A 19,352-nucleotide genomic window follows, 5' to 3' on the forward strand; every position below is an offset into this window, starting at 1 on the left:
AGAAGCAAAAGTAGATGCTGCTGAAATCCCAGAAAATTGTGTAATAAAAAACCTAGTCCAGTTAATACGCTTAACTAATTTAAGCTATATTCCAAATGACTGCCTTTTAAGTATCATTATTATGCATATTGCCCTAATGAACGTGCAATGCCGATGAATTTAGTATAGTAACATATACTAAAAAAATATTTATTCAAGAGTTTAATACAATTTTTATTCCACCTCAAACTATACATAAAAGAGATATTGCATTAAACTAAATTGGAGCGACAGATTTAAAAAAAAATATATTCACAACTAAATTATTTATTATCAAATAAAACTGTTCCTACCATTATACAACTGTATGGAGAGAAACTAAAAATAGTAAAAAATGTAACAATTTGCGGTATATGTAAAAATGAAAAACAAATGTTCTACATAATAATATATATAATGGAATAAAATATAAAATGAAAGCTTAATAATAATAATAATAATAATAATAATAATAATAATAATAATATTAATAATAGTGTAGTTTTATATAGCGCACATATCTAATGCAACCCAACCAACATCCAGCAACCCTCGTCGTCCACCACAGGGGCTGTCTGTCTTACAATCTTATTTTATGGAGCCAGTAGGTAACTTTTTTTGTTCTAAACAGTCGAGCTTAGTGTGAACGCGCGTGGTGCACTTTTATGCGGTGTGCACTCATTTGTAGTTAGCAGCGTTTGATTTTGGTATAAAAACGCATCGCTTTTATTGAAGTTTTTAGTATTTGATTGTAAAATTATAAGCCAACTACCGGTATATTCAATCACTTATATACATTTTAACTGAGCTAAACAAGCCAGTATCATTTGACTGAAGTACAGTGAAGGATAAATAAACTGACCTAACCACTAGGACCTGTCTGTAGGCCCTATTATTATTATTATTATTATTATATGTTATTTAACATTATTATAATGAAAGTAAATGCTTTTAATTAAACAGTAAGGTAACAATAAACAAAAGTTTTGTTAGCATGGACTGTTAAATGAATTGATATTTTATTTTACGTTTATAATGTATTTTTATTGCATATTACAAAAAAGCGCTTTTTTTAATAAATAAATTGAAAATTGAAAACCACTAAAGGGTTAATAAAATCACATTCGCAAAATAAAAACAGATTCTATGGTATACAGGTGTGTGTGTTCACAGCACAAAAGAGAACAAATTGTTAGATGATTTAAAGATCCATCTTTTTTTTTTTTTTTTTTTCTTACAACAAGGAGCTAGCTGATGCTGATACTATTTGGTATAAAATCAGTTTGCCAATCTTTAAGGTTTAATAGAATGTGAGTGCGCTCTTAATAATCACAGAAATGCTGTGTAAACGAATAAACATTCTACCGACTAAATACCCACTGCTTACATAAATCTATTAATATTTTGCTTAAGAAACCAATGCGATGGGTTGGGTTGGCGTACACTACAACCAAAATGTACCAGAAATTCATATTTAGTTTTTGTAAAATATTAACATGATTTCTTTCAGCCTAGTCAGGAGTTAAAAGGTTTTTGAGCTGCATGACATAAACACACAAGTATGAATAATGAAATGACACAAGTAAAGTGCTACACCTCTGAAGAAAAAAAAAATGTTTTTGCAAGAAACACTTCTTACACTGATACAATTTTCGGCGATGAACCTATGCCTAAAGTTTATATATGAAACTACGTAGTAACACATGCAACAATAGTTCTTCTGACGTTATTCTAAACATTTAAGCCTTGTTCACATTATCAAATTTTATATGACAAAAATACATTTAAGTGATAAATAAATGTGTTCATATTTGGTAGTAATATGACACCAGCATGGTCATATATTGGCAAATCACAAAAATTTGTCACATAAATAATGTGATAGTGAGGACAGAGCTTTATAGAAGACACCGGGTATCAGAGAATTTGAAACCAGTATAAGGTACCGTACTACTGTAGTATAATTTTAGTTTGATATGACAGATCACAGCATTCTATCTAGTTCAAATCATTAATTGATTGATTAAATTTTACAATTTGCTGTCCTTAACATCTGAGATGTATGCACAGTTTGAATGTCCGTCTCCGGTTCTGGTCACACTAGGGTCTTTATTTAAGGGCTCTAAATCGCATATGTTGACTGATGTCCTGTCACTATCAAAATCATTAGCATCCTATAAAATAAAAAAAAATCAGTATTATATATATTTATTAACGTTATTTTACTAATAGATAATATATATATATATTTATATATATATATATATATATATATAAGTGATATGATATATTAAATTGTATACAATGTAATTGACCAATGACAATTTCAAACACATTTACTCGAGTCTTACACACTTACAGAATAGTGTTGGTTAACCGTCGACTTATCAATCATTTTCTTTTTAATGATGATGAATAAGCTAATGAAGAACAATAAACCTCCAAATAAACACAGACATAATATCACCAAAGTTGCACTATCAGTACCTGTAAGAAAATACCTGTCAGTTACATTGCTGTGTTGATTGTATTTAGTCAAAAGGTGGTAAACTAAGTTACAATTAAGTTACAGTTTCTTATATCCGTTACTAGTATGGGTAACACGACAGGGGATATACGAGTTGCAGTACTCTATAGTGTGATTTGTAGTGCCTCGTAGTTTCCTGTGAACTTCATAGGTTGTAGAGATACTGCCTGTTGCTCACCAACAGTCGTATAGAGTACCACAGTCGTGTCATCACGACGCCAGGTGGCATTCTCTGTTGTTAACGGACGTAGGTTACCGTTCATTACGCCTGAATGACTGCATAGGCTTTCTGGAATAGGCATTTTAAAATCTAATATTTTACCATCAAAATGTACTAAAAACACAAAAGCTCGCATTATATTAGTTATCGAACAAACAAAAATAAGATACAACATCCTAATAATTACGTTAGAAATTGGGATCAATGGTTTAATAGTGGCGATAATGGCGCCGGGTTAAACGCATTTTGCAACGACAGCAAAGGAGTAGTATCACGTTTTATCGTGACGTAACACTGTAGTACTCTATAGTGTGATTTGTAGTGCCTCGTAGTTTCTTGTGAACTTTACAGGTTGTAGAGATACTGCCTGTTGCTCACCAACAGTCGTATGTTAGGTATAGTTCGTACGAAATCAATAATAGCCTGGTTCTCACGAGAGCCCTAGTATCCGGATCGGGAGCTAACCGTTAGCGCTAACCGTTAGCACCTGCGTGAGAACGCCCGATCGGTTAGCGCTAACCGTTAGCAGTATCCGCATACCGCTAACGGTTAGCAAGCGCTATCGGTTAGCAAGTTGAGCGCGTTTTTATCATCAACCAATCACACGTACACGTTTACAATTTCCAGTTTCTTATTGGCCAGTGATTCGATCATCATATTTTTGGTATCCGGATCGGGATTTTCTCATATGGAAGCACGGCAGCTAACGGTTAGCAGGATCCGGATCCTGCTAACCGATAGCAGCCGTGTAAGAACATAGCTAACAGGTACCACCATACAGTGGATGTGTTGTTTCGTTTAATGACAAAAAGATTTGTTGACGAGACAAGCCGTCACTTAAACCACGCGTGCAGGTACACTTAACAGTGGATACAAACTTGAAAATTCCAATCATTGCAAACATTTGATCAATTAAAACTATTTTTCCATACTGGACTCTGCCCTCACCACGCAGATTCTCAAAACAAAAGAAGCGTTACACATCCAGCAGTAACAGCCATTGCCTAACAAACACTTATAGCATGTCAATTTTACCTTTGTATTTTTATATTTGTTTCATTCTTCATTATTCAATGCTATATTGTTATTTTACTTTTCTCTTTATTCATGCTAGATTCATGTTGTTCTATTTGAAGTCACGGTTTAATTCAAATTCTTATCATGCTAAGTATTGTTATTTGTTATCCCAATATATGTATGTAGGCCTAGACATAGTTCAGGTGTACAATTGTTTCACTAATGTTTGAAGTACTATCGAAACTATCGAAACATGTCTGTTTCTGGGCCGTAAAGGCCGTAGTTTTGAATAAAGGCTTGCAATCGCCTATCATGAAGGTTAAATCAGTTGTGTACAGAAGAATTTGATACTTACCATTACTGTTCGTATTGTTGATTTTGGCTTCAATTACAATCCGTGTCGTTGCAATTTTAAGCGATGATGCAGTTGTAAAATTATATATAGTATCTTCTGTCATTCTGTATAGATTATCTGAAATTGATAGTTCGTTTGCTGCAGTTGAAAGTGATTTATATAATGTATGGTCTGAATTTACATTTCTCGAACTGGAAACTGTATTGTCAACCGAAGAAGTAAATCGCTGGCTACTAACAGTTTCTGCAGTCAACAGTTTGTTAAGTAATGTGTTCTGTGTCTGTGGATGTATTGTTTGGTCAGTTGACTGTTGTTTGGTCGAAAGTGTTAAGTCAGTTGAAAATTGTTTAGTAGTCTCTTGATGGACAGTTCGGTGTTGATTTCTTGAACGTTTATCTATATGGTCAGTATACTGCCTTGAAAGGAATGGTTTTGCAGTTGTATGTTGGTTAAATGATTGTCTATCAGTCAACTCAGTTGGTTGTGGGTCTGTTGGTCGAAGAACATCAGTCAGTTGTGGGTCAGTTGATTGATGAACAGTGTTTTTCTGGTTAGTAATTTGGGTTCTGTGCTTAAAGTTAGCATCTTCGGTTATCATATTAGTGTGTTGCAGTGTGTTAACGACTTCATCAGTTACACTTTTAGATGAAAGCAATGTTGATGGTAATGAGGATGACCTTTGTGTTGTTGACAATGATGAGGATGAGGAGGATGCAGATGATGATGATGATGATGATAAAGATGATGGTGCTGGTGATGATAAAGAAGACAATAATGGAGAGGAAGATGCTAAGCCATAGTATTGTGATGGTGTAGTTATTGAGGATGCTGTTATAAATGATGAAGATAGTGATGATGATGATGATGATGATGATGGCGACGAGGACGACGATGAGGATGATGCAAATATCGAAGAAGATGATGATGATGATGATGACGTCGATGGTGTTATGGACAATAAAGGTGAATATACCGAGGATGAGGATGTCATTGACAATGATGTAGATAATGATATTTGGGATAGTAATGAAGTAGGTGATACTAATGGAGAAGTACTTCTGTCTGTAACTTCATCGGTGTAAAGATAAGCAGTGTAGATTGCGTTTGGCAAGGTTGACGAAGCAGTCGTAACATCAGATTTAACGGTTTGCTTATTCACGATTTGTGTAAACGGCGACGTGAAGGTACTAACATATTCTGAAACAATATATAATATACTATGGTTTTATTTCACCTATTGGAATAAGATGAATTCGACTTTAGAAAATACCTTTAAACAAGTGATTTCTTATTAATTCACAGAATCTTAATATAATGTGCATAATTAGTAATTATAAATTCTAGATGGTGGTTTACCTAAAACTTCAACTTGAAAAGTACAGAATGCAGCATTACTTGATGAATCCTCAAATGCATACTCGATATAGGTGATGCCAGCCGGTAGGAGAGCCGTTGCTGTGAAATTAACCTTTCTTTTGAAAGGTTCGAGACGAGATGGCATCACTGCACTGTTGTTCACTTTGATTAACGATATAGGTTCTACATCACTTACAACAATCTGCCAACGTACTAAACTACTGTTCATGCTAGTCTGACTATCGGCTTTAACAAAGCTCGGGCACTGAATCTCGGGTGGATTTTTGTCTGCAAGAATGATTTCATAAATTCGCCCGAGAGCGTGAAGGAAAACGGATTTTGTAATATACTTTTAATGAGAACAAATGCTCATGGCCGTATCCAACCACAGACCCTCTGTTAGGTTTGTGTATTATAGTTAGTATTTTCTTGGTGACATTGAAGTCTGTATCACAAGATGTAACGTCATTGTATATTTTAATTCAATAAATACACATACTGAAAACACTCTCTTTATGCATGGCATTTATTTAAATAAAAAACAATGAAAACAGTAAAATATATAATATATGGATGTTTTAAGGTTGCAAATAACAAAGAATATATTAATTCATTACTAAATATATAAAAATTGTAAGATTTTATTTTGGTAACAAAAGTGGTATCCGTGCCAATTTTTAAAGGTTTTATACAATTATTTCCAAAGCTGAAAAAGTATCATACTGAGGTCTTCTTAATTTTTTATTCATTAATGTTGTGAAAAACCTTAATTTATTTGTTCATCAGTGAACTTGCCTGTGACAAGGAAGTATAATTTGCAGGTATTCTTGTTTCCCGACTCATCTTCAGCAGTAAACTCCACTTCATACGGTGGATAAAATCTTGGTGGGAAACTTTCACCGGATTGGTAGGATGATGTCACCTTTACATGACGTACGCTGTTGTCAGACACAGTAGGGTGATCCCAGGTTACTGTACTTGTATTGGAAAACGGATCAATTGCAGCTCTGACAATGCCAAAGAATGTATCGTGGTAATTTGTGATATTTTTTGGACAATTGATAATCGGTGGTTCGATGTCTGAAATTCAAAGAAATACTGGTAGTTTAATACATAATTTCATTGGACATAAAGATGATAAAACAATAGGCCTATGACATGTTGAGTATTTTTATTGTAATTGAGATTATATTTAAATGGCTTGCAATCGTGTAAGAAGTTGAAAATCAATTCGAATTTGTTCACTCAACCTCCAGAGAAAATTTATAGGATGTGCGTGGGCATGTGCATAGCAGAACAGTGGTAATTTTGAAGCCTTGGGCAGCTGCTGTATTATTTATTATTCTAGAGAAAATTTATAGACATGATGATACATCGTGTAGCATAGCTCACAACGAATGCTGTCATATAAATAAATGAAAAAAAATTGTGTAATAAAATGCCTCTGACGGGATTCGGACATGCGACGTCTCCCTGTCAAGGCGAGCGTCATAACCATTAGACCACAGAGACTTCATGGTTGAACAGATACAAAATACCGCCAGGTACACTCTATTACACAGTAAGTACGGCTGGAAACACATAGTTGCATATAATATAAATCAAGATAGCCGTTAACGCTGTTAAATTATATATAAATAATCAAAGAAAGGTATAAGATAAGGTTTTAAAAGTTTATCCATGTAAATAAAGGTTTCTTGATAGTGGTGGGCTTTATAGATGATATTTCAAATACCAAATGTACAGGTCTTAAATGAAGCATTTTTTGGACCTCGGAATTTTGACACCTTTTAAAAAGATGCACACTGATTAAAAAAGTTACAGTTAAATTTGTTTTTTTCTTCATTAATCATTGTTGCAATAACCATTTCCACTCTTGATGTACTTCATTTACAAAAAAATTCAATGAGCTTAATTTTGATGACTGGTAATGTATACATAAAACATCGACTCCATATTCATGCTGTATGTAACCTTAGTGTTGCAACATAGGTGGTCTAACAATAGCAATAATTTCACAGGCATTTACTAATAGGCTATAATAAAAAATAGAAAAAAAAATGTTTTTATTGTGTGATGATTACGTAATACTGTAAAATTACAACAACTCACTTCCTGAGATCCTAGAATTTAATAACTTTTTAGCAAAATTTTGTGTACAATTCGTACAATCTTAGCTAAACTGGTGGTAGCCACTGTGTGTGTTTAATCATAGCGATCCGGGGAGGAAATAGTCATTGCTACAATTATCATTGATAAAAAAAAAAAGTTAAACTTGTGCTTATATTTTCCATACAGTACGTATCTTGTCGTAAGCCTTCAAAACAATGAAATTTGACCACTGTAAATAAAAATTTTAAGGATTTCTGTCACCACTAACCAATTATATTTTCTCTAAAACATATTATATATACCCATATAATCATAATATGACTTCACATAAAACAGTTTTAAATTTTCGGGCCTATTTCAACAGTAAAAGGGTCACTTTTACCTTCGCTTCCTCATTATATATATATATATATATATATATATATATATATATATATATATATATATATATATATATATATATATATATATTGAAACCCTGGCCATCCACGACTGTATTTATTATCTTAGAAAAATATTACATTAGCAAATTTTCCAGCGAACTTTCTGAAAATCTATGAAATGTAAACTGACAGATTCACTTTGTAAACGTTTCATTGCAAAATGTTAATTGAAAGTAATCCATTGCTGAATAGTGTAGAAAAATTGTGATTGAGTGGTATTGTTTCTACTTGAGGTGGAGCTAACTTATAGGTCTTCATATTATTTCGTAAGGATTATAGAAACGTCAAAATATTATGTATTGTAAAAGGGACTTTATATAGCGAATTATACCATAGTACTTTGAATGTGCTTATATAAATTAAGAAATTGCTATGGCAAACAAATTATGTATTATGTATGTATATAAATAAACCATGTTTGCTTACCTACTATTGTAAAATATACGTAACAGGATATATTATTGCCAGATTTATCGGTTGCAGTGAATTGTACAGTGTATGGTGGAAACTGTCGAATAGGAAACTTATCACCTGATTTATATGGGAAACTTTCCCACGTGACAGGGTCTTGACTGTCGTCGTTCACTTCTGGGGAAGGCCAAGTGACTGTTGCATATGACCGACCGTAATCAGCAACAAGACGATGAAAACCAAATACATAATCGTAGTAATTAGAGAAATTACTGGGGCAAATTATTGACGGTCTTTTCAAGTCTGAAATAAGATAGAAGATAACGTTATGGTTAGTATCAGACAATGGTGGGGCCTGGGATAGTAAAAAAACAACCGAAGTGATCGAAACCGTAAATATGCAATTTACATTCTTAAACCTTAAACTATATATAATTAAGGCCTACTTTAGTTACTATTTTGTAGTTTCATTATACTACCTATTTATATTAGAATGGAACCTGCGCCAGGTGTTTAGCAAAGAAAACTAACTATTTAACTAATATTCTCACCTTCAACAGTGATTACAATTAAACATTTTCTTGTATTTCCAGAAATGTCTGTCACCAGATATTCAACAAAACTTGTACCAATTACAAAGGTTCCATTTTGTTGGAATGTGATTTTTGTGTCACTTGGTGTAGAATGAGACGGTACGACACGGGAGTCGTTTGCCATCCAATGAAAGACTCCAACGTTATCACTGATCGTAATGTTCCATGATAGGAAAACAGATTCTGAATGTAGATGTGACGGACATTCGACTGATGGGCTCTCCATATCTAACAAACACGATATAAGTTTCATTTATTGGTAATCATTGTCGTTCTTATTATGGGTTACTTGCTTTCAAATACCAAGGTCAATGGTTTAAATCCTTCACAAACCAAAAGATGTCCACTTCCCAAGCCTCATATGAGTGTAGACTTCGATTAAGTTTTTGTAACTTTTCCATGGAAAGCTATTATTAATAATCACAACAATAACAATAATATTATTTTTTTTTTAATCTGAAACTTATGCATTGCCTATAAGGTGTAACATTCGCAATAGTAATGGCTTACAAAAACTTAACAAACCTTCAACTGTTATAAAGAATGAGCAATTTCCTACATTGTTATCTTCATCGATTGCAGTGTACGTTATTTGATGGGAGACATTACTGGCCAGAAATTCATCACCTGGGTTGTAGTTAGAGGTAACAGACACCACAGTGCCACTGTTGTCCGTAGCGTTAGCCGGGTACCAATACAATCGAGCAGAACTGGAGCCCGGATCAGTTAACACTCTCCAGGAAGATTTGGATGAGCTTGAAATCATGTTGTTTGAGTACGTTGGACAAGTTACAACAGGGCCTTCAGTGTCTATAAAAAAAGCAATCAATCAATCAATTATTACTTGAACAGTGAGCATATTGACAGTAAATAACATGAGTTATCAATAAAAAAAATCATTAAAAAAATAATAATAAATATAATACAAATAATATAATAATAGTAGTTTAGCGTTTATTTAAAAATCAAAAACAACGAAACATGTCACTTCATTATTTCTAAGTACATTGTGTATTTTATCATTCAAATTTACTAAAGTGATATCAAAGGAACTTGAAAAATCATTATTTGGTTAATAAACAAATCCGTATTACGTATTAATAATAATAATATTAATAATAATAATAATAATAGTAATAATAATAATAATAATAATAATAATAATAATAATAATAATAATAATTATAATAATAATAATAATAATAATAAATGTTCTTAAAATATTTTGCTTGAAACAGTCACAAAAGTGGGTGCACCAGGCCTCCCAGTAGAAAAAGTGCATGGGAAGTGACCAAAGTGACGGCCAGAAAAAACAGTGCAAAAAGATAGGAAATATATATGCAACAAAAAAGTTTAAAAAGTCAGAGGCTTTTCTCAGTATTGCTGGGAAAAGCCAATAATAATAATAATATAATGATAATAATAATAAGAATAAATAAATAATAATAATAATAATAATAATAGTATAGATATATAATAATAATAATAATAATAATAATAATAATAATAATAATAATAATAATAATAATAATAATGACATTGCAGCGTTCGTAAATTGTTCTAAAAACTATTTTGCTTGGAACAGTCATAAAAATGGGTGTGCCAGGCCTCCCAGTAGAAAAAGTGGGTGGGCCAATGGCCCTCCTGGCCCCCAGCGTCCGCCACCGTTGAGGCTAAATTATTTACTAGACAAAAGGAAGCTCTCCGAATAATATCTGGTGCACCATCAAGAGCTCATACTGACCCATTATTTTAGTCTTTAAATCTACTAAAATTAAAAATAGTTATCAATAGTGTAATGTATTCATCCATTAATTCATTAAACCCGCACCAATTCTCTAATTCTCTCTCGTACTGTCATGATATATGTATATAGGTATATATATATATATATATATATGTATATATATGTATATATAATTATATATATATATATATATATAATTATTTGGAATAGTTTACTGTTATATGTAAAAGAATCTATCTCAAACACCTACTGGATGTGAATTTTATTCTCAGATATCATGTTTATTCTTTGTATAGTGTCAAATAACGTTTCACGTAATTAACTAAGTACCTTTTTAACTTTTTAGAGTAGTTTTTATTTATTAATTTATTTATTATTATTTATTTATTTATTTATCTATTTTATTCATATTATTTTTCATGTCATGTTCTTAAAGTGCTTTTTATTTATTCATTTATTTATCATTTTATTACTTGCTCACTCATTCACTAACTCTCTCACTCCCCCACTAATTCACACTCTTTCACTTCCTTACTTAAATGAATGAATGAATGAATGAATATACGCCTGTCTGTATATCTATACTCTACAATTATCAATTCCTTCTCAACTAAGTAGTCAGTGTGCCTTTATGATGGATGTAGGTTTTTGTATATGAACACAATTTAAAAAAAATAGTCTGTGCATACATACCAACAACAGCAAAATGTAAAACGCATTCTCTTGAGTTACCCGATCTGTCGGTTGCAGTAATAGTAGTCGTGTACGGTGGAAACAATTTCATCGGGTATACATCACCTGGTTTGTTTGGAAAATTTGTGATAATAGGTGGAATTTCGCTATTATCTCTAGCAACGGACGGTGTCCATGTAATTGTACCATTTGGGCTTCCTTCGTCAGTAGAGGCGTGGATAAATCCGTAGAAGGTTTTGTAGTAGTTGGATGTTTCCTCTGGACATTGCAGCTCTGGTGCCTCGTCATCTGTCATTGGAGAATGACAAAATAGCACTTCAAGAATTTAAATTGATATTTTCTGTTCTTTTTACTTTATTGCACTGTCGTATTCGCCAACTGGAAGAGAGTTCATAAGGCCTTGCCCATTAACCAAATAGATATTATACACAAAACGTATTCAAATAATAAACATATACGCGTTCTTGTATATCAGCTACAAATGAACATATCACAATAATCGTCTATAGTATAATAGTATAATTATTAGCATGTTACCAATTGTATGCAAAATAATGCTATCACTGAAATGAACCAGTTTATTTACATCATAAAGTTAAACAAACCTACCAATGACAGTTACATTGAAGAGACATTCTGCTTCGTTTGCTCTATAATCTTGTACCCAGTATCGCACAGTGTAAACAGTTGGTTTTCCGTCGACGAGTCTAAACCTATCTCCTGGCGAATGTGATTGCGTTTCTGTTTTAATTCCTACATTATCGGATGCTATTGGTTCCGTCCATCTGGCATCAACGTAATTTTTTCCCTGGTTGGTACCAACTGTTAAGTCTTCTGGACATCCTTCAAGTTGTGGGTCTTCATCATCTAAAGCTGATTTTGAAATATATACTTATACATATTTCGTTTCACTTCTATAAACTTTGATAATGTTAAGTACATGTACCTTATTTTTGGGTTAGGGCCGTTCTAATTATAAACATTTTCTTCACGTATATCACCAATATTCAATTAACTAAATAAATAGAATCGGGGGAGGGGTACAAAAGTTGATTTGAACTTTATCAGAACAAAGTATGCATAGAAAATACGCAAGACATACGAAGAAAATATAGGCCTATTCTGTTTTTTATTTTCTCAACACATATACCCCAGTTTCAGCCCGCTTCCTGTGGGCCAACTGCGGCCTGCCAACAAATTTGATACGGCTTGCCACATAAATAAAAAAAAAAAATAGACTTTGGCCGATTTGGCCAGTATCAAGCCAATTTGCAAAAGAAATGTAGACGAATTTCGCATGGGAAAATACAGTTTACTAAATCTCACAAAGTTGTAATTTACAATAATTTTCGAAATTAATTGAAAATTGATGATCTAATTAAATTTTTGTAGTAGCGTGGCTTTTTGCTGGTGACGTTAACGTTGAGTATTGACATTGGGATGGTAATGGTCGGAAAATTATGTGATAGGCCTATAATGCAATTATTATCTAGCAAGGAGTATGTTTTGCATGATGAACCACAAAGATGACTACTAAAATTACGGTTGTCGCAAGAGTTAGTTTGCTTCTTGAATTTAGATCGTAATAATATATCACGAAGGTTAGGTGGTCTGCGATAGGCTATGAACGGTGTATCCGGAAAAACAGACCTAAGACGTTCTGTGGTCTGTAGAATGGGCATATGCTTCTGAATTATAGCCCTTAGTGGTGGTAACCTAAGGTGATAGGTAGTGACCAGTGGCAATTTGGTCGATCGTTGACGTGGTTTGTACGTCAGTGTTTGAGCACGAGGTCTGTCCTTTGCTTTTTTTTTTTTATAGCATTTTCAATGGGTCCTCGATGATAATTTCTATTCCGGAGATGTCCGGATAGTTCTTCTGTTCGATTCTGAAAATCTAAATCCGAAGAACAAATACGTCTCATGCGCAATGCTTGGCTGTACGGAATGTTTTTTGTACAGTGCGGGGGGTGACAGCTGCTAGGGAGCAGGTACATATGTTTATCCATGGGTTTACGGAAGAGATCAGTTTTAAGTGCACCATTTGCCATGGTCACGGTAATGTCCAAAAAATCTACACTGCTTGTGGATTTGTTTGCAGTGAATTTGATTGTGGGATGAGCCGAATTAATGTTCAATAGGAACGTATCCAAACTATCTTCACCATGGGTCCAGATCATGAAGATATCCTCAATGTAGCGAAACCAAACATCTGGTTTCTTGGGCTGTAGGGACAGGAAATTGGCCTCAAATTGTCCCATAAATAAGTTAGCAAAAGATGGAGCCATTTTGGTGCCCATCGCCGTGCCATGAATTTGAAGGTAATGACCGTCGCCGAAAATAAAGTTATTATTGGTCAGAATCAGCATGATAAGTTCACGGAGATGTGATTTAGATGGGGTTTTGCCCCGAATTTGCTTGTAATTTGAAATGCACGCATTAACACCTTCTTCCCCGTAGTAAAATGTTTTATAGAATTCTATAGAAAGTCTATAGACATTTATGAGTTTTTATAGACTTCTATAGAAAATTGGATCCAAGAATTATTTCTCTATATAAAACCTATCCATTCTCTATAGAGATAGTTCTATAGAAATATAATTCTATAGAAAATTGATCCAATATTTTTTTCTCTATATAAGACCCATCCATACTCTATAGAGATAATTCTATAGAAATATAATTCTATAGAAAATTGGATCCAAGATTTTTTCTCTATATAAGACCCATCCATTTTCTATAGAGATAGTTCTATAGAAATATAATTCTATAGGAAATTGATCCAAGATTTTTTTTTCTCTATATAAGACCCCATCCATTCTCTATAGAGATAGTTCTATAGAAATATAATTCTATAGGAAATTGCTTAGAAAAATATGTTATAGAAAGAATTCTATTTAAATTCTATACAATTTATAGATTTAATTATATATTTTCTCTTTCGATTTTTTAAATATAATGTCTACAGAATTTCATATTTTTCTTTTAGAAAATAACTATATCTCGTTATATTTTCTATTTAATTTTGAACGATTTTTTATAAATTGTTCAGAAAGTCGTTAGAAATTAAACAGATAAAAGTATAGAATGTATAATACAATTTCTATAAAATTATAAATGGATTTTTATTGAATTAATTTTTTTACATCGTAATTGGGGATTTCTATCAAAATTCTATACATATTCTATATACGTTTTACAGAACGTGTTGACAGATTTCATAGGAAATAATAGGCCTATGTAAATGCCGTATTGTATGAATGTTATTTTATAAATTTATGAAAATATTATAAACAACTCTTCAATTTTAAAATTATCTGGATTTTATCAAAATCATCTGCCTGCACTTTATCACAAAACATAAATCCATTTCCCTGATGTTTCTAGCAATCAAAATAGAGCATGAATATACTAATTAGGTAGCTCTGAACCAAACAACAAACACATCGCGTTTCACGTAAAAAAAACGAGAAAACAAAGTTCGAAAGCTTTCTAAAATCAGCCTTTTTGTAAGAAGGTGAAATGTTTTAATCTTGATATTTATGACCACCATTATTAAATATTATTTTCCATAGGCCTCTTTTGTATTCTAATTTATATGTTTATAATTTAGCTGACTCTGAGAGTCTCACTACGTGCAGAATATGGCGCACTGATATCCCATGTAGGCACAACAAGCGAGTGAGTGCGCCACTAAACAATAAAATAATAGGCTGTACGCGCCCTTTAAATATCAGAGGTACAGGCCAGTACATACGTGTGTAGGAGATGGTCGAATTACAAAACGCATGACCAAGTTTGTTGCGATACTATTTCTGTTCATTAATGGATTGAAAACGAACTATATGTACTCGAGATCCGGTATTATGTTTCACACTCATCATTCATATTGTTTTGCAAGGAAGAAAATGAAGGTACCTCAGCCTAGGCAGGCCCTAGCCTAGGCTAGGCCTAGTCATAGGTAAACCCTAGCCAACTGACTGGGCTTCTAGCCAACTACCAAACCCGTGTCAAGTGATAGCTCCACGGTCAGTGATGTCCTCACACTGACAGTCTCAGTGCAACTTGTCAACTTATGGTATATGGGATATGTTTTAGTAAGTGTCTCTATTTTATTATACACTATACTTCACCTCTAGGCCCTAGGCCTAGGCTAGTCATAAGACTTAGTCTTAGCCATAAAGTAGTTTTGCATGTTTATTTTATTACATTTTTATAATAAATTTCCCCAAATCTATAATCTATTAATCTAATTATATCTTCTCAGACGTGCTGCAGCGGTAAAAGTTTCTATGTTGATCAAGTTGAAAGATATGGCAGCTGAACATTGTCAGTGATGATCTGAAGTAATATCAATAAAGTTTTAGCTGATTGTTATAAATAAATACTTCATAACTGGCTGTGCAATACAATTGGAATAAGCAAGAGAAGAGAAAAAGTGGCATTGCAACAAGTTAACTTAGATATTTTATATAGGCCTAAAGACATTTTATTAAAAGAAAGTTTTTTGAAAGTTGGAATTCTGTACATCTATAGTCTATCAACTTTCTAAAGAACCATATAGAGTTTTAATAGAATTCTATTAAGACATCATTTGAATTCCTATAGATTTTCTACAGCAACTCTATAGGTCAGCTTTTAGAAAATTACATAGAATCAACCTATAGAAACTCTATAGAATTCTGATTTATTTCTATAAACATTCTATAACTTTATATATGTTTATATATAAATTCTGTAGACATTTTATAGAAACCTGTGTATTTTTCTATGAAAATTCTATCAACTTTCTATAGATTTTTTTCATAATGGTAATTTTCTATAAGTTTTTCTATATAATTCGTCTAACTTTCTATAGAATTGTATGTGCATTCTATAAAAGTCGATATAATTATTGAAAATTCTATATAAAAAAAGTTCTATAGTAATTGTTGTAGTTCTATAGAAAATAAAAATGTTTCTAAAGAAACTTTATAAAATTTTGTTTTTCTATACAAATACTCTATGTAAATTCTATAAATTTTTCTTAGAATTTTTTTTTTCTACAAAATTTCTTTAGAGGTTCTAAGAACACTCTATAGAACTCTATCGGAGTTCTTCAGGATTTCTATTTAAACTACATCAAAACATCTTTAGCGACCTTGTAGAAAATCTATTAAAACTCTATAAAGCTGGTTTAGAAAATCATATAGAATTAGCCTATAGAAATTTTATAGAACGGTTTCTTTAGAAATTCTATACATTATTTTCCTACGGGTCATGAGGGATATTAGTATACAATGACGAAACATCAAGTGTAGCCAGAACAGTATTATTAGGTAAATTTGAAATTTGGTTAATTTTGCGGATAAAGTCCGTGGAGTCCTGAATGTACTAGGGGAGAGCAACAACATATGGCCTCAATAAATCATCCACATATTCAGAGAATTTTTCTGTAGCAGTACCGTTGCCCGAAATAATGGGCCTGCCAGGATGGCCTGCTTTGTGGATTTTGGGTAGGACATAGAAACGTCCTGGTGCCGGATCGACCTGGATGAGATGGGGTCCAATGTTGGGATCGATGGAACCTTTTTTAACCATCTTTAATACGGATTTTTCCACTTCCTTAGAAATTTCCGGAGTGGGGTCCTCTGTGAGCTTCCGATAGTGAAGAGGATTGTTTAGTTGTCTTAAGGACTCCTCTTCATAGAATTTGACAGTGGCAGAGCCTTTATCAGCTGGTTTGATGATAATATCATCACGCTGACGCAAATTGGCGATCTCATTTTTTGTGAGATTGTCGCGGAAATCTGGACTAGGAGTGTGGTTTTTAACGTCCTCCTCAATGGCCTGAATGAAAGTTTCTAAAGCTGGGCAACGATCCCTAGGGGGATTCCAGGTACTTTTATGTTCGAATTTGGTAACATTGCCCGTGTTATCCGTGGTGTTGCCGTCGGAATCGGCGAAAAATTCACGGCATCTTAAACGTCGGAAGAAAGCTTCCAGATCCAAAGATAGTTGTTGTGGGTCAGCCTGCCTCGTATAAGAGACAGGAATAAAATAGGTAAAATTTTATTGAAAAAAAAACCAAACAAATTTTACATTTACGACGTATTGTTGATTTAATATGCTGAATCATTATTAATGGTATATAGGCCTACCTATTATATTTCTATATCAATTGAGATAATCAACAATTATCTCATTAATTACACTATCGTAAATAGGCCTATTGAAGTATTATTGAAGTATTATTAATTATTTATTATTATTATTATTATTGTTATTTTATATTATATATATATATATATATATATATATATCAGGGTTTCCGTTAACACTGTTGAATTACCGTATATATAAATCATCAAAGAAAGTAAATACAGTGTTCAAATAAAGGACATAATAACACACAGTGTTGCATTGCTCTCAACGAATGTAGTCCTATAAATGAATAAAGAAATTGTGTAATAAAATGCCCCGGGCGAGACTCGAACCTGTGACCTCTCGCTGTCAAGGCGAGCGTCATAACCATATTAATGAATATATATATATGAACAGAATAATACATAAATAATTTAATTTTTATCAATCTGACAGTGCAATTTCTCTGAATTTTATCCTTTTTCATCTGCTTTTTCTAAATACTTTTTTTAAATATATTAATAATACTGCGCTTATTTAAAAAAAAACTCATGATAAGGATGCTGATGAAGAGGATGAGGATGTTGATGATGATGAGGAGAAAGAAGATAATGGGATAGATTATAAAGAAGAGGATGAGGATGAGGACGATGAGCAAATGGTTGATGATGATGATTATTATTAGTATTATTATTGATAATATGGTTGTTGAGGGACGATGGTGATTGTTATGATAATGATAATGATGATTAATGATGAGAATCATCCTCCTCGCCCTCATTCTCTTCCTTATCTCCATTCTAGCCTCATCCTCATTTTTATCTTCATTATAATCTTCATCGTCATCATCCTCATTTTAACAATAATGATGATGATGATGGATAACAATAATGATGGATGATGATGGGGAGGACAAGGATGATGATGGCAATAATTGATGAATAATGAGAAGGATGAGGATGTTGGTTATAAATGATAAAGATGATGATGATGATGATGATGATGATGATGATGATGATGATGGTGACGGTAATCAATTATAAATTCATACTTCTGTAGTCCGAATTCATGCCCGTTTCAATCCATTTAAACACTCCCTCCTCAGCCATGTCTGTCAAGCCGATCCAGATACTCTGCCGAGATGCAAGGCTGAAGATAAAGTTGTTCTCTGCATAATTTTTCACCACGGCCAAATCTGCTCCATAACTTTGACACGAAGTCCTGGCCTTTTGCCAAGTAACTTCAGAATAAAAATATTTATAACAGTTTCCTTGAAATGAAGACCATCCGACATCACAGACTATTTCTGGAAATAGAAAAAAAATCTCCAACAGATAACAATCTACATATTTAGTTTCGAAGGTGTTTGCGTTGGGAGAATAATGTTTTGTCCTCCTGACGTGTTATTCTACTGAATGATCAGTTGAGAAGGATAGTTTGGGAAAAAAGTGATTTGGGTGGGAATTGAAGCTACACAGATAACAAGCCGTGTGTATTACATCATACTAGTCAGCCGAGTGTTGAATCCAATCCAAAAGCTGCGGGTAATGCAATGCTGTTTTAATTTGTATTCCTAAACTTTGTATAAGTATTTTATTAGTAAGCAGAATACAGATGATGATGAATAAGTAGTCATTTTGTATATCAGTATTATTCTATAATGTGATATTTATCTAAACTTACGCATATATTCCTGGATTCATTTTCTATTTCACAATTGTTTTAAATATTATGGGAC

The 19,352-nt window shown here is 32.8% G+C and overlaps 1 protein-coding gene across 1 annotated transcript in view; it reads right to left on the bottom strand.

Moving 5' to 3' along the window:
• Positions 1–189: 189 nt before the first annotated feature.
• LOC117120539 (hyalin-like) overlaps positions 190–19,352 on the bottom strand; it is a 27,427-nt gene continuing 8,264 nt past the window's right edge. Inside the window, exons 3-13 of the mRNA XM_033265557.1 lie at positions 18,666–18,920; positions 12,102–12,365; positions 11,493–11,780; positions 9,578–9,862; positions 9,011–9,280; positions 8,475–8,762; positions 6,289–6,573; positions 5,494–5,781; positions 4,138–5,334; positions 2,378–2,505; positions 190–2,192 (exon numbers count right to left, since the gene is read on the bottom strand). Of these exons, the coding sequence (XP_033121448.1) occupies positions 2,049–2,192; positions 2,378–2,505; positions 4,138–5,334; positions 5,494–5,781; positions 6,289–6,573; positions 8,475–8,762; positions 9,011–9,280; positions 9,578–9,862; positions 11,493–11,780; positions 12,102–12,365; positions 18,666–18,920 (3,692 nt within the window). The 3' untranslated portion in view covers positions 190–2,048. The remainder of the gene's footprint in view (positions 2,193–2,377; positions 2,506–4,137; positions 5,335–5,493; positions 5,782–6,288; positions 6,574–8,474; positions 8,763–9,010; positions 9,281–9,577; positions 9,863–11,492; positions 11,781–12,101; positions 12,366–18,665; positions 18,921–19,352) is intronic.

Source organism: Anneissia japonica, unplaced genomic scaffold, assembly GCF_011630105.1.
Source record: "Anneissia japonica isolate Jap-2015-1 unplaced genomic scaffold, ASM1163010v1 scaffold287917_len653891_cov171, whole genome shotgun sequence".
Lineage (NCBI taxonomy): Eukaryota > Metazoa > Echinodermata > Crinoidea > Comatulida > Comatulidae > Anneissia > Anneissia japonica.